At 42.8% G+C, this 27,981-nt stretch overlaps 2 protein-coding genes and 1 pseudogene across 6 annotated transcripts in view; 1 reads left to right on the forward strand and 2 right to left on the reverse strand.

The window, feature by feature from the left end:
• LOC309843248 (uncharacterized protein) overlaps positions 1-1,138 on the forward strand; it is a 43,879-nt gene extending 42,741 nt beyond the window's left edge. Inside the window, exons 17-18 of the mRNA XM_082688576.1 lie at positions 549-647; positions 876-1,138. Coding sequence (XP_082544702.1) covers positions 549-647; positions 876-1,028 — 252 coding nt within the window. The 3' untranslated portion in view covers positions 1,029-1,138. The remainder of the gene's footprint in view (positions 1-548; positions 648-875) is intronic.
• Positions 1,139-5,872: 4,734 nt separating this feature from the next.
• On the reverse strand, positions 5,873-18,960 carry CIMAP3 (ciliary microtubule associated protein 3). 4 transcript variants are annotated; one of them, XM_082687433.1, is made up of 6 exons: positions 18,747-18,960; positions 11,329-11,471; positions 10,586-10,684; positions 9,305-9,435; positions 7,348-7,465; positions 5,873-6,105 (listed from the first exon to the last, which is right to left on the reverse strand). In XM_082687433.1, exons 1-6 carry the CDS (start codon positions 18,919-18,921, stop codon positions 6,037-6,039), a joined length of 735 nt encoding a protein of 244 aa, XP_082543559.1. In that variant the 5' UTR covers positions 18,922-18,960; the 3' UTR covers positions 5,873-6,036. The 4 variants fall into 4 exon arrangements, with proteins under 4 accessions (XP_082543559.1, XP_082543561.1, XP_082543560.1 ...); XM_082687435.1 differs by lacking the exon at positions 18,747-18,960 and adding an exon at positions 11,699-11,771; XM_082687434.1 differs by lacking the exon at positions 10,586-10,684.
• A 3,396-nt stretch (positions 18,961-22,356) lies between these two features.
• LOC309842739 (acidic mammalian chitinase-like) lies at positions 22,357-27,613 on the reverse strand (annotated as a pseudogene). The gene is made up of 7 exons (XR_014316534.1): positions 27,448-27,613; positions 25,008-25,132; positions 24,703-24,826; positions 24,229-24,414; positions 23,635-23,754; positions 23,406-23,547; positions 22,357-22,631 (listed from the first exon to the last, which is right to left on the reverse strand). The product of XR_014316534.1 is annotated as an acidic mammalian chitinase-like (transcript).
• Positions 27,614-27,981: the final 368 nt, after the last annotated feature.

Below are 27,981 nucleotides of genomic sequence, written 5' to 3' on the forward strand. Positions count from 1 at the left end.
ACTCCATTGGCTTTTACTCTGAGCAGCCTACTGTACCCAAACCTGTTCTCCTTAAATGTGCTTCTGTAGTTTGCTCCTCCTGCATGCAAGAGTCTAGTTTAGTCAGACTAAATCTTGGTCCTCGGGGTGTGTGTGTGTGTGTGTGTGTGTGTGTGTGTGTGTGTGTGTGATTTGAGTACATAGATAGGTGCACACTACTGTGGATATGAATTGTGTGAGAGCATGTTTCACACTGAATGTGCCCAGGCTTCTGCTCTGTAAATGGGACTTCCTGGCAATAGAAATCTGTGTTCTGAAATGAGCCTGACTCCTTATGGCCATATCAGTACAACCAAAATCTCAGAGCTGAGATGTGTCCGAAGAGGCCCAGGAAAGCAAAAGCTTCTGGTTAGTGTTGTACCTGGGAATCAGGCTTTGCCTTCCACGCTCTCAACCAATGTCTGCTGGAAGGTCAGGAAGAGAGTCTCACAGGAAATGGGAGATTCGGGCCCTTTGTCTGGGCCCCCAGGCCCCTGGCACTCTACAGCTCTGCTTTTCCTCTCTCTCAGTTTGTGGTCAACTGCAACTCCATACAGAGCTTGCCCACCATCACCTTCGTCATCAGTGGGACCCCATTACCTCTGCCTCCTTCTACTTATGTCCTCAACGTACGTATGCACCCCAGGCTCCAGGGAAATGGGATTGGATGGGTCCAAAGAGCTGTTCCATGTCCCAGCTCACATCTGAGCACCTATGGGGAGTCACCAGTGGCAGGGCTGAGGGTGAACAAGAAGCCAGGGACCCCACAGGTGTTGTGGAATATAGGGTGGGATGTACCTGTGGGGAAAGGCCTCTCCATGCATCTGGTTATATCCTTATGTCCTTCGTCTCTGCAGAACAATGGCTACTGCACCCTTGGGATTGAAGTCACTTACATGCCCTCCTCCACTGGGCAGCCCCTGTGGATTCTGGGAGATGTCTTCCTTAGGGAATATTATACTGTCTTCGACTTGGCTGTCAACAGGGTGGGTTTTGCCCTTTCTAAGTAGACTAGCAAGAGGCAACTGTTTCCTCCCTCCCAGCAAGACTCTGGGATTGCTCTATTGTTTCTCTGGGCTGACAGCAGCATTTTATTAGACTAGTTTGATCCCTCTGTGCACTAGAATCATACTCCCTCAAGTAATAAATGAAGAATCTCTAAACATCCTTACTGATCCTTCTAGATGTCTTCTTTGTATTCTGCTTGTATTAAATAATCCAGTCAAAAAATGGGCAGAAGACATGAGCTGACACTTCTCCAAAGAAGACATACAAAGGGATAACAGACACCTGAAAAAACTTCAACATCACTAACCACCAGGGAACTAAAAATCAAAACCACAATGAGATATCACCTTACACGTTAGATAGAATGGCAAAAATTAACAAGACACAACAAATGTTGGTGAGGATGTGGAGAAAGGGGAACCCTTGTACACCGTTGGTGGGAAAGCAAGCTGGTGCAGCCACTCTGGAAAACAGTGTGGAGGTTCCTCAAGAGGTTAAAAAATAGAGCTACCCTATGACCCAGCAGTTGAACTACTGGGTATTTACCCCAAAGATACAGATGTAGTAAAAAGAAGGGGCACATGCACCTCAACATTCATAAAGCAAATGTCCACTCTAGCCAAACTGTGGAAGGAGCCGAGGTGCCCTTCAACAGATGAATGGATAAAGACAATATGGCTCATATATACAATGGAATATTCCTCAGCCATCAGAAAGGATGAATACCCACCACTTGCATCAATGTGGATGGATCTGGAGGGGATTATACTAAGGGAAATACATCAACCAGAAAAATACAATTATCATATGGTTTCACTTATATGTGGAATATAATATCATGGAGGATCATAGGGAAAGGGAGGGAAAATTGAAGGGAGAGAAATCAGAGAGGGAGACAAACTATGAGACTATGCACTGGAGGAAACAAACTGATGGTTTCAGAGGTGGGGGTGAAAGGATGGGGTGGCCGGGTGATGGGCATTAAGGAGGGCACGTATTGTGATGAGCACTGGGTGTTATATGCAACTAATTAATCATTGAACACTACATAAAAACTAATGATGTGGCTAAATGGACATTAAAAAAAGGTTTATTCTAAACTGAAAGTTAGCAACAATTCTTTGGGGGATCTGTGAATTGACCAATGGTGAGAATACAGGGCAGAGCTCCCTGAGTGAGGACCCACAGTACAGAGATTAAGGACACAGTAGCACCTACTTTCTGGTGGAGGTGACCAGCCCTCCCAGAACTCTCCCTTCTAACACATTCTTCTTTCCATTCTTGAAAGTTAGAGAAGAAAGAGAAATCTTAGAGAATATTTCAGACTGGTGGTCTGAGGCCAGCTCAGATGACAAAATGGTGGTTCTTCTTGAGATAGCATCACAGTTTTAATGAATTTTTTTTTCATTAAATGGGGTATTTTTATAGACCCTTTTCCCCCCTACTCACTATGGGTGCTCTCAGCCTGCTCACATATGACTTTATCTGCCTGGCCTGAAAGCTTTTGAGTTTTGAAACCCAATCTCATTTTACAGTGGAAGAAAGTGAGGTGTGGATGGGCAATCACACAGTTACTGTTAAAACCAGATCCAGATCAATGTATTTTTTTTATCGTGTTTCTATATGATAAAGTCTGCTCTGTGAATGGCACAGAGGCACGTGATGACAAATAAGACATGGCGCTGGCTCACTAGGAATTTTCTATCAGCCTATTGCTTGTGAGCATGTTTCCTGTCTGAAGCAAGCCCAGTGCCTGAACTTGCAATCCACAGTAGGTTATGAACAATCATCGGCAGTGCAGTAATGCCACCTTTAAGGAGGTAAAAATGGGTACTGCTCTGGGACCCAAAATTCTTGCAAGAAATATAATTAGAAGGATGTACCTGGGAAGACAGATGCAAAGAATTCTCCATCCAGATGTGTGGGAGTGATAGTGGTGAATAGAGGTGTACATTTTCCTACATCATTGCATCATTACCCCGCACCAACACACAATGGAATTGATCTTATGGAGTTGGGTAATGTCTGAACTCTGGCCATTCCTTTCTCTTTCTGTTGTGTTTCTCTCATGGGAAACACAGCCTTTTCTGTCAAAGGGAAGGGAGCTCAGCTCAGCCCTAATTCACTTGCATCCTCATCCCTTCCCCTTCAGCCACCATTCCTGCCTCGGTATCACCTCTATTCATGCTCTGGTGGTGGTTGGCCTTAATTATAGATAGAGATATAATTGCTAAAAAGTTCTCAGCACCAAGATACACCAAATTCGGGTTATCGTGAGTGACCTAAAATTCATCAGGAGGGACTAAATGCAGCCATGGGAACAACATATGGTATTGGTAAGGCCAGAGCTAGCAATTCCGTCTGCTCCTGGATTCTAGAAAATAATACCCAACAGAAGCTGTCCACAGCTTATGGTCTGTTCTGCCTTGTCTATCACTGTAGGACAGGGACAAGATTTATTAATATGGGAGTGTTCCCCATCTTGCAATATGTTACTCTGTCCCCACCACACTAGTAAAGATCTTGCCTGTCTGATTCTTGTATATTATGTGGTAGAAACTGAAGATTTGTGGACAGAAAAACATACAGAGAAAGAGAAAGAGAGAGAGAGAGGACGATGATGCTAGTGGGTCAAAAGATGTAAATGGAACGAGGAGCAAACTAAATTTTAAAAAGTTGGAAGGTAACAGGGAAGAAAGAAGGGGAAGAACTATGGATGGGAGAGGTGAAAATAGAGATTTGGAATTTGGAGTTTATTGGGGGAAATGTTCCACAGCAACGTCTTGGAGGGGAACATAGGATGAAGATTTTGAGAAATGTTGCCTATGCTTACAAGTCAGAGACTTTTTAATGTTCTGTAAGAGATATAAAGATTGGAATTTATCTTTGTTTTGGGCAGCTGTAACATGGTTTTTAAACATGAATTCATGCAGAAAGTGGTCACATGGAACCCAGTCTATATTTGGGTTCTAGAACTCACTAGGTAGAGAGAGTTAGAAAAGGGATCTCACGCAGAAACTGGTCTAAGGACAAGCAGAGAGGCTGGAGAGAGTTTGTGCAATTGTAGAGCAGCAGGACATGCCAGCAGGTGGACACAAGGTACCTGGAGGGGATAGCAGGAGAGGAAGCAACCAAGGTGGGCTGCGGTCAGATGGACAGGACCTTGTGAAATGTCCGGACTTGATTCTTCTGTCAAGGGGACGCATATTGGTTGTTGTGGAGGAGAGACCGATGATCAGATATTTGAGGATGAGGGCTCTGCTAGCAGGCTCCTCTGCTGTTCCCTAGCCTTCAACTGGGTCCCCCACATTCTAGCTTCCGTGGAGACTCAATTTCCTTTGTTCCTGGAGGCATATCCTTTGTTCCTGGTAGAGCTTCTGCTCTAGAACTCTGTCCATTCTCCTGGGCTCATAGTCATGGCTGAAAGACCTAAACAGAATGAAAGACCCCTTTGTATCTCCGCCCTAAATCCAGAATTTAGAGCCAACCAGTAGTGGTGAGGTCTTGGCTTCCCCTTTTCTTAGTTCCACTTTGACCCAGCTCTTACTATGCAAATGTCACCAGAAATCTCAAAATCTGCTTTTTGGCCATGATGGTAGGAGTTTTGATTGAGGCCTGCTTCCATGTGTCATTCGCCATCAAAGCCATGTGCAGAAGAATGCTATCTTGTTGAGAAGATTTGATGTGTCATGAGTTCTCTGAAGTTGGCCACAGCAAGTGGGGGCTCTGCCAAGAAAATAGGCTGGGAGGTTAGTGGGGGGTGGGGCTCAGGAGTGGACAAAGGTAGACCCGGAAGCAGGCTTTAGGCTGCATTTCTGGTACTCTGCCTTCTGCAGCTCTTCCCCTTTCACAGAGACACTGAGGCCCCTCTAGGCTCAGACTTTATGTAGAGAGCCTGGGGCCCCAGGCTTTGTGCTGGACAGCAGCCGAGATGGGATGGTGCTGCTTTGAGCTGCTAAGTCATACAGACCCTAGCTGTTGTGTCTCTCCAGCAAGGAGCAGGGAGCAGAGATCCAGCCCCCAGCTTTAATGGGCCAAGGCTCAGTTTGGATTTTTCCATGCCATTTCTCTCTTGTCCTGGCTTGTCCCCCGACACCTCCCGTCCCCCACACAGGCCTTTAGACCTCTGGTTTTTCACACTGTTGCTTTCTCTCCCTTTTCCATGTGCTCAAGGTCCAGAATATAAAACTGAGGCTCCCTGAGGATTGCTAGAAATTGCTAAAGGAACCACATAGAGCATTTCCAGGGCCTAGAGGGTGTGTTCCAGCAAGTCAGACAGTCCCGGAATATGTCTACAGCAGGACATTGCTTCTGTGGCTTCCAGACCAGGAGATGAGGTTATTTTAATTCCTGCTATATTCCCAGTCCTTGCCACTCTTCCTGACAGATGGTAGGAACTCAATTAACATGATGACTGACAAATGACATAGATGAGGTAATGGGAAGTGGGGAGTTTCTGTTCCAGTGAGTCTGGGAAAGGGAACAAATTCTTGACCTTCCCATTGCATGCCAGAAACTCAGAAATCTGGACAGTTTTCTTAAAAATAAAGTTTTCTTAAAAATAAATGTTTACCCTGCCTGTCAGTACCCTCTGAGTGTAGCAAGCCCATGAATAAGTCCAAGGTGGCCATCCAATCCAATCCAAATTGACCATCCAGTCAATGGTGAGGCCAACAGTCCCTGTCCCCAGATCTCATGGTAGAACACATAAGACTGGGAATTAGAGCGTGAGGACAGAGACCCATGAGTATTTCAGTAAAATGGAGCCACCGCACTGAACATTGGGCAGGACCCCCAGGCCCATCTACATATGTACATGACAAACCAGCACATGGATACAGAACACTCTGATGTAGTCTCTCTGTTCTTACATAGGAGTTAGGAGCCCCTTCCCTCCCTCGGTCCCATGCTGGCAGACAAGCGAGCACAGCAGTGCAGGGGGGAAGAGCAGCCCTGTCCTCAGTCCTAGATCTGTGGTCAGGAGGGGCGCGTGAAGGTAGTCACAGCACCTCAATTGTAAAACAGGCTTAGGTAGGCCACACGGTTCCGGTGCTTTCTGAAGTCCTTGTCGGTGGACAACTGCAATGAAGGAATATTGTTTGGGTCAATATTCTGATGCGAACCCTCTGCCTCTGGTCTTCCTGACTTGCAAAATAGAAGTGCACATCACAGCTGAAGCCCACCCCATAGGAACCAAGTCTTAGGATTCTGTCAATGTACAGCTGCTCTCTGTCATCTCCCTGTCTCCAAGAATTCCTGGTAAGCTTCTCAAAAACAAAGATTATGCATTTGATTCCTGAATGTTACTCAGAGATCTAGCGTGATGATGTTGATACGTTAGGCATTTAACAAATAGTTGTGGAATTAACTCAAATTTCCTCTTAAAAAACAGCACCTCTGGAATTATGATGGCTCATGTGGGTTGAACATTTATTACATTATAAGTACTATGTTAAATGCTTTTCTACATTAGCTTGATCTTTAAAACCTTATCAAATTGATTCTATTATAATATTCATTTTTTTATTTTTTATTTTCAGCATAACAGTATTCATTTTGCACCACACCCAGTGCTCCAAGCAATCCGTGCCCTCTATAATACCCACCACCTGGTACCCCGACCTCCCACCCCCTGCCCCTTCAAAACCCTCAGATTGTTTTTCAGAGTCCATATTTTCTCATGGTTCACCTCCCCTTCTAATTTCCCCCAACTCCCTTCTCCTCTCTAACTCCCCATGTCCTCCATGCTATTTGTTATGCTCCACAAATAAGTGAAACCATATGATAATTGACTCTCTCTGCTTTTAAAGAAGAAAAACTGTGGCTTAGAAAACTTGCCTGAGATCACCCAGCCAGCAATATGGGAGCTAGTATTTGAACCCAGGCAATCTGTCCCCTGAATCCATCTTCTTACCAGAATGCTCTACAGCCCCCTCATGATGTGATACTCTAGTGGTATATGGAAAGAGCACTGGCTTAGGAGTCACAAGATCTAGATTCAAGTTGTCAGCTTGCACAGGTCACTTAATCTATAAGAGTCTGATTTCCCTCCTCTGTCACCAAGATAGAATTGTCCTGTTCCTGTACCAGAACATTATTTGAGGATTAAAGAAAATGCGACTTTCGTCAGTCATAGCCACCTATAAAAATCTAACGAAACTGGGCAACTCTCCAAAAGGGTTCTCATATGCATATCTGCACAAAACCGCACAAACTACTGTCAGGGGAGCAAGGACTTCCTGCAGCTCTTTCTGGATAAGAATTCCTGATACATATGAAAGTACCAGAGAGAGGGCTCTACATAAATTCAAGTCTTCTTACCTCAGCTTTTAGGGTTCTTTTCTGTAGACATGGAACCTGAGCCCAGTCTGGAGATCCAAATTTCATTGGCCAAGTGATTTTGGGGGGTGGCTTCATCTCCGGGTTGTATGTGCCAGGGCTAGAAATAAAAATTTAAGCCTCGTGTGTAATGACTTAGTGACCATATACGAACTCCATCAGTACCACAGCTATCCCTGAACTTGGCCTAATTCTTTGAGAAAAGTCAACAGGCCAATTAGCTTTCTAATGTGGGACAACTGTGGGGTTTCCTTGCCTCTTAATGTATTTCTGATTAGCTGTGAGTATTACAGATAGTCTTGGGACGCCTGGGTGGCTCAGTCACTTAAGCTCTGCCTTTGGCTCACATCATGATCCCAGGGTCCTGGGACTGAGCTCCACACTGGGTTCCTTGCTCAGAAAGGAACCTGCTTCTCCTTCCCCCTCTCCCATTCTCCCTCTCCCACTTCCCTCCCCTTATTTATCTCTCTCAAATAAATAAAATTAAAAAAATATATATTTAGTCTTGACATCCCAGGTAAGATTAAAATCAATTCTGGTTTGAAAAATATTTCTGCAACCCAGTGTCCTTGGCTGAGATCCCAGGAGGGGTAGGTGAGAAGAGAGTCCACCACCATCGTGAGTAAGTACTGCCCATGATTTGAAACTGGGAGTAAGAGAGTGATGATTATTCAATCAGCAATCTCAGGATAAGGAGGAAGAACCAGTTAAAGTTTGAGGTGGCATTATATTATAATTGCCATTGTTCATAACACTTGGTCTTTGGTGTAGACTTTTTGCTGTGTTAGAAATAGTACTTAGGGGCACCTAGGTGGCTCAGTTGGTTAAGCGACTGCCTTCAGCTCAGGTCATGATCCCAGGGTCCTGGGATCCAGCCCCGCATCGGGTTCCCTGCTCAGTGGGGAGCCTGCTTCTCCCTCTCCCTCTGCTGCTCTGCCTGCTTGTGTCTCTTGCTCTCTCTCTCTCTGTCAAATAAATAAATAAATAAATCTCTAAAAAAAAGAAAGAAATTGTACTTAGAATCAACACGGGGGCCAAGATTCCACTTCCTTAATGCAGCCTGGTGAAAGTTACACTCATTCACTGATCCCTGCATTTCTCATGAACCAAAAAAGACCTTGACTCTTTGCCCCGAAGTTCCACCCATGCTGAGTGGCTTCCTGAAACACTGGGTCTACAAGGGCCACGTGCTCAGCCCCCACCCTCCTGCTCTGTCTTCAGTTCCTCTCTGCTCACCACACTCTAGCCACACCAGCCTCCCCCTTACTCCTCCCACCCATTCCTCCCCAGCTTACAGCCTTTGCACTTGTAGCTCCTCCTTGCTAGGAAGCCCTGGCCCAGATCTTCACAGGCTGGCTCAGTGTCGTCATTCAGACTTCAGGTCAAGTGTCATTTCCCCTAAAGACCTTTCTGGACATCCTTGCCAAAGTGGCGCCATCCATCCCATCACCACCACCTTGTTCACTGTCTTCACAGTGCATCACTGGGTCACCACACTGCCCAGTATGCCTATGACAGTCCTAGCTCATGGCTAATGTCTTGCCATAATTAGTAACCACACTTTCAGAAGGGTCACTGTCTGACTGCTAAATTATATGGTAACTGTCCTTATTACCACTGATTTTTTTTAAAGTGTACTTGCTTCTCATCTGTCCAGATTTGGCAGTGTAATTTGCAAGGAATGAGGAGCCTTGTGCGATGGGTTTAATACAAAACCTCTGGATCCCTTGGAAGTGCCTGGCACATTGGTAACTATTGATTGACTGAACCACTAGGATTTAGAATTCTATGATGCCAGAGATCTGGAAGGTCAGAGGTTGGCTCTTTAAAGATGGGTGGGTGGTTTCTTATTCAGAGGCATGGTTTGGATGGAACCCCTCCTTTGTGCATCCTTTCCTATCGCTGTTTGATGAAATGCTCCAGAAGAGAGGAGACATACCCAGGATAAGAATTGTCCTTTGAGTATGTCTTAAATCGAGGCAACAAGGCATTGAATGGAGCAAAATTTTGTTTGTGTATTTGCTCCTGAGGATTTGAAGCCTGGTACATGCCTGGGTAAAGCATCGTGTCCTGTTTGTCAGAAAAAGATAAACATGTTAGAGGGTGAGATATATACTTATAGACTCTAATTAAAGAAAACCGACTCATCCTTTTTCTGTTCATGTATCAGCTATAGTTTTACCACCCCAGCTATAGATATAAGGCTACAGTAGGGAGAAAACCAAGATAAACATGGGATTCAGCTATTGAAACACACATACGCTGAGGCTGTAGAAAGAGATCAGCAGGAGGTAAAGGACTAAAGTGACTTGTTGCACCTGCTGCCCCCACCATCCCACTGGGAGACTCTTTAGAGCCAGTACCCCTCTCTTGGAGCTCCAGTGTCAGAAAAATATCCAACAACTGATTAGGATCCTGTACTGAAGACTTTTAGACTTGAGAACTAAAAGGTTCAAAAGTAGCAATTTGTTTTTTAGGTGGCAAGATAAAAGGATATATAGAAACAAAGCTTTGGTACTTAAACTTAAGCTGTGTCAGCCCCAAAGAAATGGTCTTGGTACCATTTCTTTCAAGAATGTAAAATAATGAATAAACCTGAACACCAAGGAGATTGTTTGCCCAGAGTTTCAAAGCACATTGTCTACAAATGGAAATTGAAATAATTTATAAAAATATTGACATTACTATGTTTTTTAAAAAGTTCTTTATTTTTTCACTAAAAGGAGGAAACTATTAGTTTTATTGTTAGGTAGATATTAAAATTCCTCTTAGATGACCAGTGATTCCAATTGTCCCAGCTTGAAATAAGTACCCTGTGAGTATGAGATTAATTAGTGACAATCACAACAAGTTTTAGTAACAGATGTTCAAGAGGAAGTTGCTATTGTTGCATTGATTTTAATATTTGTACATAAACACTGATTTTTTGAGCATTATTTTGTATTTGTTGTACTTTAATACCTGGTGTACAGTTCCAGAAATAAAAATCTGGAAATCTTAAAAAAAAAAAAAAAGAACTGTTTTCCATGCGCCCAGGACTCTCATACACGTTTGAGATGCTAACCCCTAAACGTTCCAGATAGATTTCTTCATAGCGTTCGTCTAAATATTTTTCTTGAATTTCAGGGCACATTTTTTTGTAACTTCCCACTCTCCCCGCTTTGCTTCCCAATGCAAATACATGTCACGAAAATCTAAGCACATTCAAGCCATTTCTAACCTTGTTGATCGCCTTAAACCTCTCAGCTGTTCTGGCACCAAAAGTATATCCTTTTTTACTGGTCGGGATCTTAGAGAGGTTGTATGCCAATCCATATACCTTCAGGTAGTATATTAAAAAGAAGAGAGAAAGAAAGAAAGGAAACACACAGAGAATATTACAGTCATCAAAACAGAATGAACTCCAAATGTTCTTATCTGACTCTTTTGCAGAAGTTGCTCTTTCTTTTTTGACTCCTCTGAGTGAAGACCATAGCAACAATTCTATGAGGAAGACCGGTATACCAGTCTGCAAAGAAATGTGGCTGCCTAGGCAGAGTAAATGACATTCCTGTGCATGCCAGTGAATCCCGTCCTGTAAGCCCCACAGAACTGAATTTGCCATAATCCCACCCTCAGTCTGATGGCCTTTCACAAACTGATCTAGCAGCACAGCAACATTCCCAGTTTGGACTAATGCGAGGCATTGGTTCGGAGGCTTCGGAAGGTGAGGATGGAGTGGGGGCTATATAGAGGACTATATGAAGAAAGGCTAGAAAGGCTTGCGTTTGGAGGGTGTTGGAAGTGAGGAACAAGGGTCTTTTAATTTCCTACACTGGCCCTGACAGCTGGCTGCAGAGGACCAGGGCACCTTCTCATGTTGCCAGCCCAAAGATCACAAATCCCATCGAAATGTTCTTCCACGGAACCTGGGTATTCGCAGACAGGACGCTGAGACCCACCCAAGGGAAGGTGTATACTCACATCTTCTGCTATGTAACACCCAGGCCCTCTGTGGGGCGCTCCTCGAAGAGGGAGAAACTTGTTCCCCAACAAGTTTTGGGGGTGGTAGTGAGGAAAGAGCTTCCTCTGTTGACGTGTACCAAAGGGGTAGCTAACCAGCGTCTCTGAGGATCAAAAAGAGCAGAAACTCCACGTGAGGAAGGCCCCTGCGTCTAAGTGAATGCCCTGGGGGCACGTAGGTTGTGGGGAGGCCGAGACAGGACTGGGCCCGATCGAGAACAAAAACCGGACCGAACCCGGTGGAAGGTACGACTGCGTGCCCCCGCCCTCCAGCCTCCCCACTCTTCCTCCTGCCCTCTACCCTAGATTCCTCCACCCCAGCCCCGCGCACCCGCTTTGCCGAAACACATCGCGCGCGTGGCCGGGCTAGCAATTGTGTACCGCGTTGCTAAGGGAACGCAGGGGAACCTAAGGGGAGGGGCTTCGCGCGCGCCTGCGCAGTGGGAGAGGTCTCCGACCCCGCTGAGTGCGCGGCGGAGAGCAATGTGCCCTGTGGCTGGGCGCAGGTGGAGGGTTTGCTGGACCTCAGAGATTGAGCAGAAGGGCTTTGGAAGCTGGGCCACCGGGAATGCGCTGCTGAAGCGGGACACTGGGTTCAGAATGCCCCGAAATCTGGATGCCAGGATCAGGGACCTAGGAAAACAGAGCCCCTGCAGTGGTGGCGGGTGGGGTGGGCTCCCAGGACAACGCCTGCAGCAGGGGAAATGGGGACTAAGTGGAGCTTAGCCCAGACAATTCCCCTCTAAGGCCCCTCTTAGACCAATTTTTCCGCAGGTTGCCCCCTTCTACTTCTAAACGTGGCACGCACGAGGCTTTTATTTATTTATTTTTAATATACTGACACGGAGGGCAAAAGCGGGGAGAGCAGCAGGGAGAGGGAGAAGCAGGCTCATCGAGGAGCCCGATGGGCGGCTCAATCCCAGGACTCTGAGATCATGACCTGAGCCAACACCTAATGACTTAGCCACCCAGGCACCCCAGGCTTATTTAAAAGAGTTGGAAGCCTTGAGTAGAGCAGGGACTGCAGAGGAATCACAGAAGTGCTTAATAGTTGTAAAAATCTTGGGTCGTCACTTAAATGTTTAAGTCCCAGTTTCCTTATCTCCAAATTGGGAATAATTCCTCTTTATTGGGTAAGAGCAGGATTGAGAGAACATGATGAGAGCAATCAGGAAGGTGACAATTCCAACTTTGTGTGTGAGTGTGTGTGTCTACATAGTTTTTTATTGGTCTATATTTAAAAATTTTTTATTAACATATAATGTATTATTAGCCACAGGAGGCAAGTAGTTATTATTAAGATGGTACTCAGCCTCCTCAGGAGCACTCCCATCCTAACCGAAGAAGAAAAGTCATGGTGTATGTTGACTTCTTTACCTTCTTTACATTTACCTGTCGTGGATAGTAACACCAATCTGTTTTCTCTTGAGTTTTGGATGGCTTTAGGAGTTATCAGAGGTGGGAGACATCAGACCTACAGTGTGACTGGTCCATGTTACCCTTTGGGCTCTAAAGATGACCTTGGGATCCACACACACCCTGGCTTAGAACTGTCCACAGGGATGGTTTCATACATTTAATGAAGGGTTTCCAAAAAAGGTGATACTGAGTCCTACAGGATATTTTGGAAACTTGAGGAAGCCTTTTGCTTGTTGGAAATTACTAAGTGGGGGACGCCTGGGTGGTTCAGTGGGTTAAGCCTCTCTGCCTTCGGCTTAGGTCATGATCTTGGGGTCCTGGGATTGAGCCCCACATCCGGCTCTCTGCTCAGCAGGAAGCCTGCCCTCCCCAGCCTACTTGTGATCTCCGTCTGTCAAATAAATACATAAAATCTTTTTAAAAATTACCAAGGGAATGCTCCTGGTGACTGCGCCAGGGAGGCCAGACACCTGCAGCTCATTGTCCCATCACACAGTGCACTGTCACGTGTCCTACATAACATTCAGATGTCCTGCTGGACTTTACAAAAATAATTCGTTGTACCTGACTTATAGGTAATGACACCGGGAAAATTTTTTTTACAAGAAATAATGCATAAAGCCTAGTAACATAGGAGAAGATTGTGTGAGAAACAAAGCTTATAAATAGAATAAGGATACGGTCTCAAAAGTATTGTATAATTTGCTCTAAGCATTCTGTCTACTCAAAATACTCAAAATATAATTGCAGTAAAACTGATGATAAAATATTAAAATATTGGTATTGATTTGACAATTTCCTCTTTCATTAATATTTCAGGTAATAGTAATATTTCTAGATACACACTGTGCATTTTGAAATTACTGTTTACATTATCAGTGACATGAAACACATCTTGCAAAATACTTTGATATCATGGCACCTAATTTCCTCCATTGATGGGCTAGATTGCTTCAGACTAATCCTCCAGCTGAGAAGAGCTAGAAAAGCTGGACAAAATAAAATACGTATGTTTGGAGACATCAGAGATTTACCACGGAAGAAAGAATAGACAAGGCCAAGAATGCAGAGAGAGGGGAAGCCCAAAATTGTGAGCCACAGTGGGTGCTCCTGTTCTCTTTGAACATCTAATCAAAGAGTGGCTGAGAAGTAGAGAATTTGCGTGGAACTTTGGACATGTGTGTCGCTGAAATCTGGGGACCAAAAATTAAGTTGGCCATGGAGGATGGGAGATTGGAAAACACCCTGGGTTTTTAATTGGGGCCCTAAAGGGATAAACTCTAGGAATAAGAGTAAATAAGAAATAAACTGACTCTCAAAAAAGAAAAAAAAAATCCTGAAATCCACCTTTGTATCTACATAGTCTCCAACTGTATTAAGGTGATCTGCTTCTACCCTTACTATACACCAGAAAAAAAAAAAAAGTAAATAGTCTCTGAATATAACATCATCTAAAGCTTCAACTAATTTTTACAGTTTTTCATGAAAAATGTTTGGCATTTAATATAAAACAGATAAAACAGCACTCACACCAAAAAGAAAAAAAAAAAAGAATGGAAATAAACCCAAAGGAAATCTAGAGATTAGAGTTATTAAACATGAACTTTAAAGTAACTGTACTTGGCTCCGATTTTGGAGGAAGCTTCCAGACTGCAGGGTAAACATGGGAAGCAAGAGAAAGCAAGGAATTTGTGGCCATCAAGCAAATACTTGGCTTCTGAGGTAAGAGGCTAAAAGAAAAGGTAATCACACCCTAAAGACAAAGTCAATAAAGGTCCCAGTGTATTAAAGAAAGAGAAAATTTCCCCATCAGTCCACCAACATCCCAATTGATGCAAATTATAAACTTCTCATTAAAGCCAATCCAAACATACTACAAAGATGGACTGTCCATATGCTACATGTATCTCTTGTATAAGCATTGTGTAATGGTGAAATTGAAGAGTTAAGGCAGAACCTTAGGCAGCCCTAAGGATTATCAAGGATTCAATGTCTGAATGATGCTCACACACAAAGGAAACTATGCAGGTGATGGTCTAGTACCAGAGAATGTTTAGACCAAGTTTTATATTGGGGCCACTATTGATGAAGACTTGAAGAATTTTGCAGTTCCCATCATGTACATTTCTAACCATAGTTGTAACATCAGAAGGATGCCTGATATTTATGGAGATTGTTTTAGTTTTATGAGACAGTTTATCAGCTATCCTCATTTGACTACACATGGGCCCATTATAAGAATTATTCTTCTGGGGTCCCCTGGGTGGATCAGTTGGTTAAGTGTCTGTCTTTGGCTCAGGTCGAGATCCCAGGGTCTGGCTCTCTGTTCAGTGGGGAGTCTGCTTCTCCCTCTCCCTCTGTACAAACCCCCTCCCACCTGTCTTGTGCTCTCTTCCTCGTGCTTCCTCTCCAATAAATAAATAAAATCTTATAAAAAAGAAAAAGAATTATTCTGGAAAACCACCCTCTCTGTTGTAGCGGTCTAATGGAATGGGATAAACAGATTTTATTTTTTACATCAAGCTTTATATAGATTTTTGTCTCATTTAAAAATTTATTGAATTAAGTAATAAATCATTTCAGCAAAGGGGACAATGCTGGTAAGTCAAGAAATTAAATTATAAGTTGGAAAACTTTAGAAACAATAAAAAGGAACCAAATAAAAATTGTGCAAATAAAAAGTGCCATCTCTGAAAGTAAGAACGCAAGGTATGAGTTTGCCAGCAGGTTGTAAAATCTGAAAAAAAGAGAAGGAATTGGGGAATTGAATCAGAAGAAAATATTCAGACTTGAATCTTGGAGATGCAAAAAGAGAATACAGGGTAAAAAGCATGAGAGACAGATGAGAAACAATGAAAAGTTCCAATTACGTGCAGATTTTTTTTATAGTACAGCATTGTAAATATTTTCTCTTATGATTTTCTTAATAACATTTTATTTTCTCTAGCTTACCTTATGGTAAGAATATATTGTATAATACATATAACATACAAAATACATGTTAATCAGCACTTTCGGTTATTTGCAGGGCTTCTTATCAATAGTAGACTATTAAGCTTTGGGGGAATCAAAAGTTATAGGTAGATTTTTAACCACACAGGGAGTAATCACTCTTAACTTCAGTGTTCAAAGTTCAGCTGGATGGGTGTGTGTGTGTATGTGTGTGGAGAGAGAGAGGACAGAGAGAGAAGTAACATCTAACAAAGAATTAGGGTAAATAGGTAAGAGAATTCTTTGTACTGTCTTTACAACTTTTCTTTAGGTTTGAAAATATTTCAAAGTAATAATTATAAAAATAGATACCATTAGAAAAGTGAGAAAGTAAGCCAAGATGTTGAGGAAGACATAAGCACAAAAGCATCAAGACTTGCAGTGTCCATCCAATGCATAAGTCACTACCCATATTAACTCTTGGGCACTTGAAATGTGGTTAATCTATTATTTATTTATTTATTTATTTATTTATTTATTTATTTGACAGAGAGGGAGAGATCACAAGCAAGGGCAGCAGTAGTCAGAGGGAAAAGCAGGCTCCCCAGTGAGCAGGGAGCCTGATGTTGGACTCCATCCCAGGGGCCTGGGATCATTCCCTGAATTGAAGGCAGACGCTTAATCTACTGAGCCACACAGGGACCCAGAAATGTGGTTAATTTAAATTGAGATTTGTATGAATGTAAAGTACACATCAGAATTTAAAGACTTAGAATGAAAAAAAAGAGTACAAAATATTGCATTAATTAATTTTATATTGGTTTCATGTTGAAATGATAATATTTTGGATATATCAACTTAAATAAAACAGTAGTAAAATTAACTTTGCATGTTTCTTTTTACCTTTTAATGTGGTTATTAGAAATTTAAAATTAAACACATTGCTCACATTATATTGCTATTGGATAGTGTTGATCAAGGCTATATAAAGCAGCAATTACAGATCAATAAGAAAAAACAACTTAATAAAAAAAATGGTAAAATACTTGAAAGGGAAACTCAAAAAGAAGAATATACAAATAACCAGTAAGTGTATAACAAGTGATGAACATCAGTATTATAAAAGAGTTAGAAATTTAAACCACAACGAGCTACCCACAAGATGGTTAAAATAATAAAGACAGTTAACACTTGGGGCTGCTAGGATATGAAACAGCTTGAAATCTTGAATACACTCCTAGTGTAAATGGAAACTGATGGATTCATCTCAGAAAACTGTTTTGCAGTATTTACCAAAGCTGAAGTAGACATCCCTAGGATCTAATAATTCCAACTCCTTGGTATTTAGTCAGCAGGAACGCATACAACTGTGCACAAAAAGGCATATATAAGAACATTAAATACAATGTGATCCATAACTGTCCCAAACTGGAACAACTAGATGCCCATTAATGGTAGAATGGAAAAACAAGTTGTGGAATACTCATATGAAGGAATATTATATAGCAATGAATAGGAAAAAATCCTGCACATGTAACAATTTAGCTCAATCTCACAGTGTTGAATGAAATAATTTAGACATTTACATACTGCATGAGTACATTTACATATATCCAAAAATGGGCAAAACTAATTTAGTATTAGAAGTTGAATGGGCATACTTTTTAAGGAGGGTGGAAACAGTAAAAGGGAAGGGACAGGAGAAGAACTTTTGGAGAGATAGTGGTGTTCCATTTCTTGGACTGGGTATACTGCTTACCCTGAGGAGTTCGCTTTGCATATTTCCTTAATCTGTTCAGTTATGATTTGGGCCTTTTTTGGTATGCATGATAGACCAATAAAATATTTTTAAAAATCTGACAATCCTAGAGGAAGAACATTAACATTTGAAAAATAACATAGGCATACAACTTTTCCTTTTTTTTTTTTTTTACTTCACTGGTTTATAATTAGTTGTGTATTATCCCTACTTTACCTAAAACTATTCACCTCTTTTTGTTATCAGGAAACAGTAAGTCTGGAGTGTTATTAATTTTCTGAAACTGGTCTTTGTTCTGATGCCCACTTATAAGTCTGCTTTTTTTATTTTCCTAAACCACTTGTATGAGATGACATTTAGCCTTCTTAATGCTAGGCCTATTCATTGTTTATTATATGGTGCAAAAGCCTGACTATTTCCTTGTCTTATAAAGTAGTCACATCTGGGTATTTATATGTTGAAATGCATTTTTTATTAGAAATTACTTTTCTCCTTTACAATTATGGCATTATTTATGAAATTATGCATGACAGGGTATGTTATCCATGAATTTAATTAGGATAATAAAAGGGACATTACCAAATAATGTGTTACTCAAAGTAGGACTTGGTTTTGGATTATTTTAGGATTCAGAATCTCTGATCTAGAGAATAGGGGTTCTGCTGGAGAATGGGTGTGTCTTCAGAAGGTGGAAGAAGGAGAGGAACATAGACTTTCTAAATCCCACTTTCCAGACTTAAGTACCAGCCTCTCTCATCTGGTCGTAGAGGAATGAACACAGCCTTTGAAGGCCCTCAGGACTGGTTTCCAACAGGTACTGGTGTGTCATTTACTAGCTACATGACTTTGTGGAAGCTACTTAGCCTTGATTCATCTATAGAAAGGCACTAATTATTTCCTGCCTCCTTAGGGCTGCCATGGGAATTGAAAGAGGTAACACCAGACAAATCTTACACAGCAAATGACGAGCCTATATTGGCATTTAACAAAAGTTAATGCACTTCTGGTCTACCACCTCCATGCCCAGAGCCACGGGTAAATCCCAGAGCACCTCTGTGGAAAAAAAAAAAAAAAATTGCCCTTTCATCTCTATGGGTGCTGTGCCACATCTTATCAAGGCTCAGGATTTGGTAAGAAGAGCACTTCCCCCTGCCCTGCCTGGATCAGGGCTTTTATGAAATCCTGAGCATACCCCCTCTCTTTCCAGTTAGACTCCCATGTCGAAGGAATGCGTTTTCATAGATGTACTAGAGTTTAAGAACATGATTACCTTCAACAAGCTTCCAAAGATCTGGATGGGTGATCCATGGCAGGATTGTGTCATTCGTGTACTCAAATGGATCAGATGGCTTGGACTTTGAAGATCTCCAAGAAGCTTTGTACCCAATGTCCCCATTGGAGGGCCTTTGAACCGAGCTGTTTCCCTCATTTAACAATGGCTCCATGAGTCACCACTCTCATAAGATGAAGTGAGTAACCAAGAAGATGAAGGGTGTAACTCAGACTGGCTGCTAAGCAGTAGCCCCACCCTTAAAGTCCTCCAGGTCATTGTGACATTGCTCTCTGAAGGGCAGCATTAGGGTGAGAAGGAAGCCAGAAAGCTCCCTCTTTGAAAATCAGTTCTAATTATCGACTACATAATTTAGGGCAACGTTTTCTTAAAAGATCTCAATTCCCTCACCTGTAATGTGGGGACAATAGTCACCACACAGGAGATAGCCTATATAAAATGCCTAGTTTCATGCTTGGAATACTCTCCTTGTTAGTTCCTGTCTCCCTTCCTGAGCTCACTGATTTATTTATTCAACAAGTACGTATGAAACTCTTGTAATACGCCGGGCACCAATCTAGGCAAAGGGAACATAGCAGTAAACGGAAATCCTTATCCTCACAGAGGTTAATTCTACTGAAGGAGGCAGACAATAAAAATGGTAAATATGTAAATTGCATAATATGGCAGGTACCAAGAGAAAAGAAGCACAGGAAGGGCAGAAAGAATAAGGTTTCAATTTTAGGCTGTGCAGCCAGGAAGTTAGCTTTGAGGAAGGACCTGAAGAAAGTGAGGTCAAAAGTCAAATGGAAATCTGAGGAGAGTGTTTGTTGTAGTTTGTACAAAAGCCCCGAGGCAGTAACATGCCTGGACTATTTGAAAAACAGAAAAGAGGCTAACATAGTTGAAGTGGAGGGAGTGAGAAGAGTCAAAGGAGGTGACACGAGAGCCTTCATGGATCTAGAGCTGGGTGGTGCCTGTTCACTTCTTACATGTAGTAGATGTGTAGTAAACATTCATTTGATTGGCTCATTAATATGGAAAAGTGGCTGGAAAAATGAGGGATACCATTTTTTTAGGCTATAATAATTTCTGTATTCTAGAAATGGTGACAGAATCAATTTTTATGAGAAAATATAATGATAACAGAAGAAGGTGTTAGTCTGGGAAACCACTTTGATTCAGAAGCTGGCCACTGTGTTGTTCAAAGATGCTTTTCCTCAGAGTCAATGGCCTCTTTGATGGCCTTCACCAAGTCCAGTTCCCCACATCCTCATGTCCCCTCCTCAGTGTTATTTGCCATAGTAGTGACCTAAACAGAAACTTCTTCCAAAGAGTAAGCCCAAATTTCTATGCTCTTCTTACTCTAGGCTTTCTTGTTCTTTGGTTAGAAATGTAATTATATTAATAATAATACTGAATTTTAAAGACTTTTGCTTTTACCTGCTTATTGAGGACACTCCCATATCTGTTTCTGATCTCCAAGATATGTCATGTGAGCTCTCAAAAGTCAGTACATCAGCTACAATCATGTGTGCAATTTTCCCATGTTCTGTAACTCTGTTCCAGCCCTGTCTTCTCCATGGTGAATGTCACCACCTCTCCATCCCTGCTATAAACTTCTAATGGCTCCATAGCTCAGTTGCAATAAAATACAAACTTGTAACCATGTTTCAACCCCTTGCATCATCTGACCCCTGCCTATTTCTTTCCTGTGTCCACTACCTCAGTGCAGCCCTGCTCTTCTATGTTCTAATCTGCCATATTCATTTCCAGCTCAAGGACTCTGTAGTTGCTGCACCTGTGCCCAAAATGCCCTCTTCCCAAATCTCAAAATGACTGGTTCTTCTCGAATGTCAAGGCTCATCTCATTTGGGACCTCCTCACAGAGGATTTCCTTTTTTAAAAAAAATTATTTATTTGCGGGGGTGGGGTGGCCGAGGAGGGGCAGGGGGAGAGGTTGAGAGGATCTCAAGCAGACTCCAAGCCTGAAACAGGGCTTGATCTCACGACCTGAGCCAGAACCTAGAGTCAGACACTCGTCCAACTGCACAGAGGCCTTCCTGGGCTGCCCAAGCTAAAGTACATTCATGTCCTTGTCACTTGCTATTGCTGTTATTCTTTTTTTTATTTCTTTGTTTGCCTAACACTCTCACCATCAAAATATAACCACCAGAAGGGTGGAGTCTTTATCTTATCTACCACTATGCCTTTAGTACCAAGAATATTATCTGGCACATAATAATCACTAAGTGCTGTGAATTCATGAATATGTCACCATTACCCAGAAAGCAGCCTGTGTCTTATCATTATCCCCAAGTGGCCATCTGCTGTGTGAACACGGACGTCTGTATCAAGGGAGGTGACGAAACATTGTAGTTAGGACTGTGAACTCTGGAGCCAGCCTACCTGGCTTGGGATCTGGCTCTACCACTTATTAGCTGGGTGATCTTGGGCAGGTGACCTAATTCCTCTGTGCCCCAGTTTCCTGGAATCAATTATCTTCCTTACAAGGTTGCCGGGAGAATTAAATAATAAAATACATGTAAAACACCTAGAACAGAGTTTTACATACACGAAGCCTGCCAGTTTTTAGGAGCCATTATATTAGTTAGGATTCTGCTAGTTGCAATAAAAGCAAATTTAAACCAGCTGAAGCAGCAAAGAGGAATGTATTGTATAGGTATAGGTGTGTTTCACAGAGCCCAAATGCATAAATGCATCTGGGTCTCAGGAAGGAGCTGGAATCTAACGGTGGACAGCTGTCAGTAAATGTCCTCCATCTCTTGTGGTGGCTTTTCTCTGTAGCTCCCCTTTGGTCTTCTTGCTCTGGATCCAGAGCAACTGCCCTTCTCCACAGTCTCACTACAGCTCTTGAGTTTAAATATCCCAGGGCAAGCCACTCTGGGGCGTGACAGCCACTCCGTGTTGTCTGTTGCAGATTTCATGGCTTGATGATCTGATTATCGCTCTTGTGTCTGACGTTCATCCTAGTCAATCAGCCAAGCCAGGGGAGGAGAAGATGCAGTAAAGCACGACAGCCAGGGACCACAGCCTTGGCTTCAAAGAAGAGAGCAATCTCCTGATAGAGGAACACTGCTGGTCCACAGGCTGGGCAGACATCCCCCAAAGGGGTCCATGGCACAGATCTTCACAGCACCTGGTCTAGGAGGCGCCGGACCAGCTTTGGGATCTCAGCAGATAGGGACAGAATGCCCTGGGCTGTTTCTTTTTGAGGAAGCCACACAGGCCTGTAGCCACGTGTGCCACGGAATCACTCTGGCTCTTTCCTGAGGACAGTCACCAGGCTACAGACCTATCTTCTTCATGTCTTCATCCCATCCCAGCACCAAACATTCAGGCATCTCCTCCTGACAGCCTCCATCCCTCATGCAGAAGGCAAATGGATGCAACCTAGGCAAACAGAAGATGGCAGGCTTGCTGGCTCCCCCACTTCCTCACACACTCCCTTTGGCCACCCTCTGCCCCTGAGCAACTTGTATTTTCACATCTAGAAAGCTTCCCCCCCAACCCCTGCAATCACTTACAACCAAAAAGACTCATGTTTAGACTGACGGCTTTTATTGTAGAACTGTAGGTAGGAGCAAGATGTACTAAGTGAGGAGACTCGGGAATGGAGACAGGTCAGGTTCACCCCCAGTTGCAGCAATCACAGCTGGTGTCAAAGATGAGCCCGGCCTCGAAATTCTGCTGGTCCGTGACTCCATTCAGGCAGTGCCGGAAGGCATTTTTGTTATTCGCCGTTGGCCTTTCCTGCACAGAATCCACTGCCCCCAGAACTGCCCCCAGAGCTGCTGCTCCTGCTCCCACTTTCACTCCTGGGAGGAGTTATGGGCTCCACGGGCTGAGCAGGAGCAGTGCAACCTGAAACAGCACAGAACAGCAGAACAGACTCGTGGACCTGGAAGAGGTTCCCACCGTCGCCTAGAGGCAAGGAGACTAGTGGCCCTGAGGAAAACGTCTGGAGGTGAGGTGCTGTTAGCACTGGTCCCTACAAGTGAGGGGATACAAGATTACTTCATATTCAGGAAAAGTTACAATTTCAAGCCATTCTAGTTTTAAATCTGAAAAGTTCTTTCTTCCCTTAAGATGTTAGCATCATTAGAAAAAAATTACTGAGCACTGGTATGTGCATAATACTTGCCGAGGATCTGGGTATAAGTGGCAAGCCAATAAGCTTAGAGATTATTCCAGAGAAAAGTCTGGAAAAAATTTAGGGATGTGGTATTTCCCCTAAATTACAGATTGGAAACATGTGAGCAGTTCTGAGGGTTTCTTGTTCAGTCTCCAGGTGGGCCAGAAAAGACTTTTAATGAGGGAGGAGTCCATAGAAAAGTAAATGCTTATATATCGAAGGTCAACTGAATTTCTTGGGGCTATTCCACAGACTTTGAGACATAGCTCACATGGAAAACTCATCCAGCTAGGCATGGTTTCTCATAAACTCACAACATTCCTGACCTGGAAGTTCAAGGGTAGAGGAAGAATGGAGCCCATGTGTCTCAGCTGGGCAAGAGCAGGGAGGTGAAATGGGAAGTGACTCCCTGGCCCTGGCCAGTGGGGGTGAACAGATATTAGATCTGCCTTTTAAGCTGGAGAAGCAACAATTGTATACCCCTGGCATCCTCTTTCACTTACCTGCACTCTGCAGCCCAAGTGCTTTCTTCAGGGTGTTGACAAGGGGGAGCTTGCCCTAGTTACAGAATGTGTCTGTGAAGTCATCCAGGTCAATGGCACAGACCATGGCACCTCCAAAATTGTTCTCCTTAAGCCACTGAGCCTGTTCAAAGATAGAGGATACCAGAGGTCATTTTACTTCCCCAGACTCACGGCTGGGCCTGCAGCAGGTCAGAGGGGCTGACCTTACCTTGACACTAAGGCTCTTGATGTCATCATAGCCAACCCACTCATTGCCCTGATAGGCCTAGGGCACAGCCTGAGGGGCATCCCATACCTCAGTAGTTCCATTGTTCAAGAAGGTACAGATCTTTAAAAAGTCAAGACATACAAATCTTGTAAATAAGATTCCCAAGAAAGGAGAAACAAACACTTGCCTCTTTTATTTTTTTTTCTTTTATGTCTCCAATTGGGATTTTCCTGTTTTCTAATTATGGGTTGTTATTTGAAGTAAATAATACGAAGTTGCTTTTGAAATATTCCTGTTATCCTTATCCTTAATGCTCGATTTTGGGAGACTACATTAATTCGAGAAATATCATTCTTTTATTTCCTTACATGCTCATATAAATCACCTTAAATATGTAGTCTGTTGCTTGAAGGGATATGACACATTATAGGTGGCCTTCCTACTGGATTAGGTAAATGAATAGGTTACTTCAACTCTTGAAACATTTAGAACGATAGCTGTATTTTAAATAGATGATCAGTGGATAGGATGAGCATTCATTCTGTTCAGCACAAGACATGAAATTCACAGATTTGTCCAGCCTCATCTCCCTACCTCATAGTAGGCCCAGAACCCAGCCTGCCTTGCGTAGGGCCCAGCAGGACCAGCGCCAGAGGTGGGGACACTGATGCCAGTGTTGGAGGAGTCACTCAGGATGAAGGTGTGGCCATAGGTGGGGAAGCCAGCGATGAGCTTCTCAGCTGGGGCCCCATTGTCCTTCCAGTAGTTCATGACGTAATCCTGCAATGGCTGCCTGTTAGCTAGGGGCTCCACCTCGCTGATGACCCCGTGCTTAGTTGTGTTAGTCCACTGTTCTAACAGACACAATTGTATGATGTTAATGACAGATAGAAAGTAGTTTTTCAAAGCATTTTGGCGAAATTATAGTTAATGAGATAGGCCCAGCCGCTAGAAAGGGTAGTTATCCACATGAGACATTTGCAGAATTTTCATTCATTTTGTCCGTGAATTTCCATGTGATGTATAGCCTTATCTCTGCTCTGCATCTGCATATGTCCAGGGACTCACCACATTGAGGACGGCATTGCTGCCCATTTCAGTTGGGTATTTGTACAGGGGGATGTTCTCTCTAGGGTAGCCTTCCCAGGAGCCGTGAAGGTCATAGGTCATGACATGGATGTTGTCCAGGTACCTGAGCTGGGGTAAGGGATTTAAAAAGATGTGTGATAGTCATTTCCCACACCTATGTAGGTGAAAGGTACCACTTCCAAAGCCTCCTAAAGGTGGTCCCTGAATAGCAAGACAGACTGAGGACAAGTCTACCTTGCAAAAGCAATAACTACAGGAGTTTGAGGATAGGGTGAATCACTCACTGGGCCAGCTGGGGGATCTCATAGCTGGACTGGATGTTGGAGATGCCAGCCACTACTGCAGCAGTGATCATCAGCCTGGGTTTGTTGATCTTCTTGGCCTCCTGCTCAAAAGCTTCATGCATTTACTATAGAATAATCAAGTACTGTAGGGCATCTGTGCCTCTGATTTCAGCTCCTTAAATAAGTAGGTTTGTATCATCCTTTTCTTTTTCAAAATGCTTTCATATATTTCATCTTCAGTCTCTCAATATCACTATAAAGTAGATAGGACTGATGGTATCAGTCAATGTTATAGCTATCTAATATGAACAGAAGCTAGACAATTTCACCAAAGTCCCACAGCAAATTAGTAGCCAGGTCATGCCCAGAATGCAGGTCCCAGATGACCTGTCAGAGCTCCAGTTATATCCCTATACTCTGAACTTAGAGTTGCTGTAGTAATCTATACTCAGGTTTTGACAATATATATGTTGCTTCCCTTCATCCAGTAAGTGAATTACTTTACAGGACTGACATCTCATCAAATGAAATGCTGATTTGGTCAAAAAGGGAAGTGGTTACAGCCGGGGGATGGGTTCCCATTCAGCACGGGCACCTTTATTCTGGGTGACTCTAATCCCATTTGGAGGACTGGGTTCAGGGTTCATGGTGGGCGGGGGTGTGTTCCAGTGAAGGGTCTGAAAATTGTCACGGGACATTGGCCAAACTAACTAGGGTGTTTAAACTGGAAGAAGAGGAATTATAGGCAGGATGTTATAACAGTCTGCAAATATTGAATGATAGATTACAAAAGGTGTTTTGTCCTTTGTTATTTTGGTGAGCAGAGCTAGCCCCCATGACCGGAAGTTATAATTATGACTGGAGGTATGTTTCGGCTAAGGACAGAGATGTTCTTTCTTTTTTTTTTTTTAATTTTTATTTATTTTTAATTTCTTTTCAGTGTTCCAGAATTCATTGTTTATGCACCACACCCAGTGCTCTATGCAATACAAGATGTTCTTTCTGATCTCCAGAGCTGTTCAATAAGTAGATTGACTTTCAACTGATTAGTTATTTAATATTGAAACCATTCGGAGGCTGGCTGATGATCTGGTATATGGGATGGTGGAGAAAGAGTCTCTGTCTTGGGAGAGGGTAAATCTAAAAACCATTCTTGGCTTTTCTTACTCCATTCACTTTTTCTTGGTAATCTCTTAATTATCAGCTTTTGCTGATGACTTCAATATGTCTTGAACTCTAGATTGGTACTCATTCAGGGACTACTGGCCATTCCTATAGGAGGTCCTACAGATTCCTCTCACTCTTGATGTTCAAAGGCACATTAATGAGCCCTTCTTATTTCAAATCTACTCTTCTCCTTGTATATATATTTTAGTTATAGGACCACTACCAAATCAGTTCTCAAAGTCAGAAAACTGGAAGTCCTTTAGTTTTCACTTCCATTTGGTGTCCAAATCCTATTGATTGTATCCCCCTAATGTCCCTTGCTTACTTGCCCTCTGTCCTCACTGTTAGGACATTTGTTTGGGCTATCAGCTCTTTATCTCTGCCTTCCTACCTCCTTGTAATTTATCCTTTATGGTTAAGCCAGAGTTATCTTTCTAATGCGCAAGTTTTGTCATATCTCTCCACTACTTTCAAAGCTACCCATAACCTTGAGAGAAAAAATCCAAATTCCTTAACATCATCTACAAGTCCCACATGATCTGATTTTTGCCACGTATGCAGACTCACAGTCATCCACATGGCTTCATTTGTGTGGTTCCTATCTTCATTGCTAATACCAGTTGCTTTGAAGACTGAGCTCAAGTGTCACTTTCTCTAGAAAACTCTTCTAGATCCTTCCCCAGAGTAGAATTAGTTACCCTCTGTACCCACTACAGCATGCTCAAAGCATATTTTAAATGTCAGTTATTTTTCAACCTGCCACCTCATATTGTATTCCCTAGAGCCAAGGATTATCTTATTCTTATCTTCAACCTGACACCTAACCCAGTGACTGGGACAGAGTAAGTGTTCAGTAATAATAGGCCTTGTGTAATGGTTAGAAGCAGTGGGCTCTTTAGCCAGACTGCATGGGTAGTTCTGACATCTACTAGTTGTGTAACATTAAGCAAGATACTTAAACCTTACTTTCTTCTGTAAAAGAAAGATTATGATTTGTATAGTACCTAGATCATAGAATAGGTGTACAGGTGAAATGAGTTACAGTTTTAAAATACAATAGTAGAATAAGGTAGAATAGTGCCTGGCACATAGAGCACATGTGTTCTTGTTGTTCTGTTATGAAATGCTGTTGACTGAAGGCATGAATCTTTGTGATGGGAAGATTCCATAATTCTAAATTCCATTTTAGTTGGGCTTGGGAAACACCAGATTCTCCTTGGAAAGAATAGGCTTTGGATTTTCTTGGGTTAGAGATTGCCACATCCTCCCTCACCTGCAGTAGGACAGTGAAGAGATGCTTGTCCTGAGGAGGGTTCCCATAAGAGCCAGTGTACTCCCATTCAAAGTCCAGCCCATCAAACTCATACTGGTGCAGGAATTTGATGACCGAGGCAATGAAAGTTTGGTGGTTTTCAAGAGTGGAAACCATGGCAGTGAAGCTAAAGGAGACCCAACGAAGGCAATGTGAGGGAACACCTTGGTGGTCCCAACACCCTGTGGTAAAATCAAACTTTTATATTTCTGCCTCAGAGCTCTTCATGGGGACCCACAACCCAGAAATAAGTATGGTTCCGGTTTTCTCTAGTCCTTACTTTGTAATCAGTAAGTACTCAGCCAGCCATGGGATTTCAGTGTTCCCTTTATTTGTTATTCGCCCAGCTCTGATTTTTTTTCCCCCTAGGTTGCACTTGTTGCTTTGAACACTACCCCACCTCACAGTTCTCTCTCCAAATAGCCCCCAAAGTTCATATGCCCTTAAAGAAGTCTTCTTGTTTATTTGTATGACTTTCTCTTCTCTTCCCCCAGA

This window comes from Mustela nivalis (assembly GCF_964662115.1).
Source record: "Mustela nivalis genome assembly, chromosome: 10".
Lineage (NCBI taxonomy): Eukaryota > Metazoa > Chordata > Mammalia > Carnivora > Mustelidae > Mustela > Mustela nivalis.

Bases quoted from the DNA above. Each gene is read 5' to 3' on its own strand.
- CIMAP3 (XM_082687433.1), bottom strand. From the start codon at position 18,921: ATGGAGCCATTGTTAAATGAGGGAAACAGCTCGGTTCAAAGGCCCTCC. The intron at 11,472-18,746 runs GTAATCATGTTC...TTTGATCCTCAG, and splicing joins TCTTTGGAAGCTTGTTGAAG to AGACGCTGGTTAGCTACCCC. The intron at 6,106-7,347 runs GTAAGAAGACTT...CCTTCATTGCAG, and splicing joins AAAGAACCCTAAAAGCTGAG to TTGTCCACCGACAAGGACTT.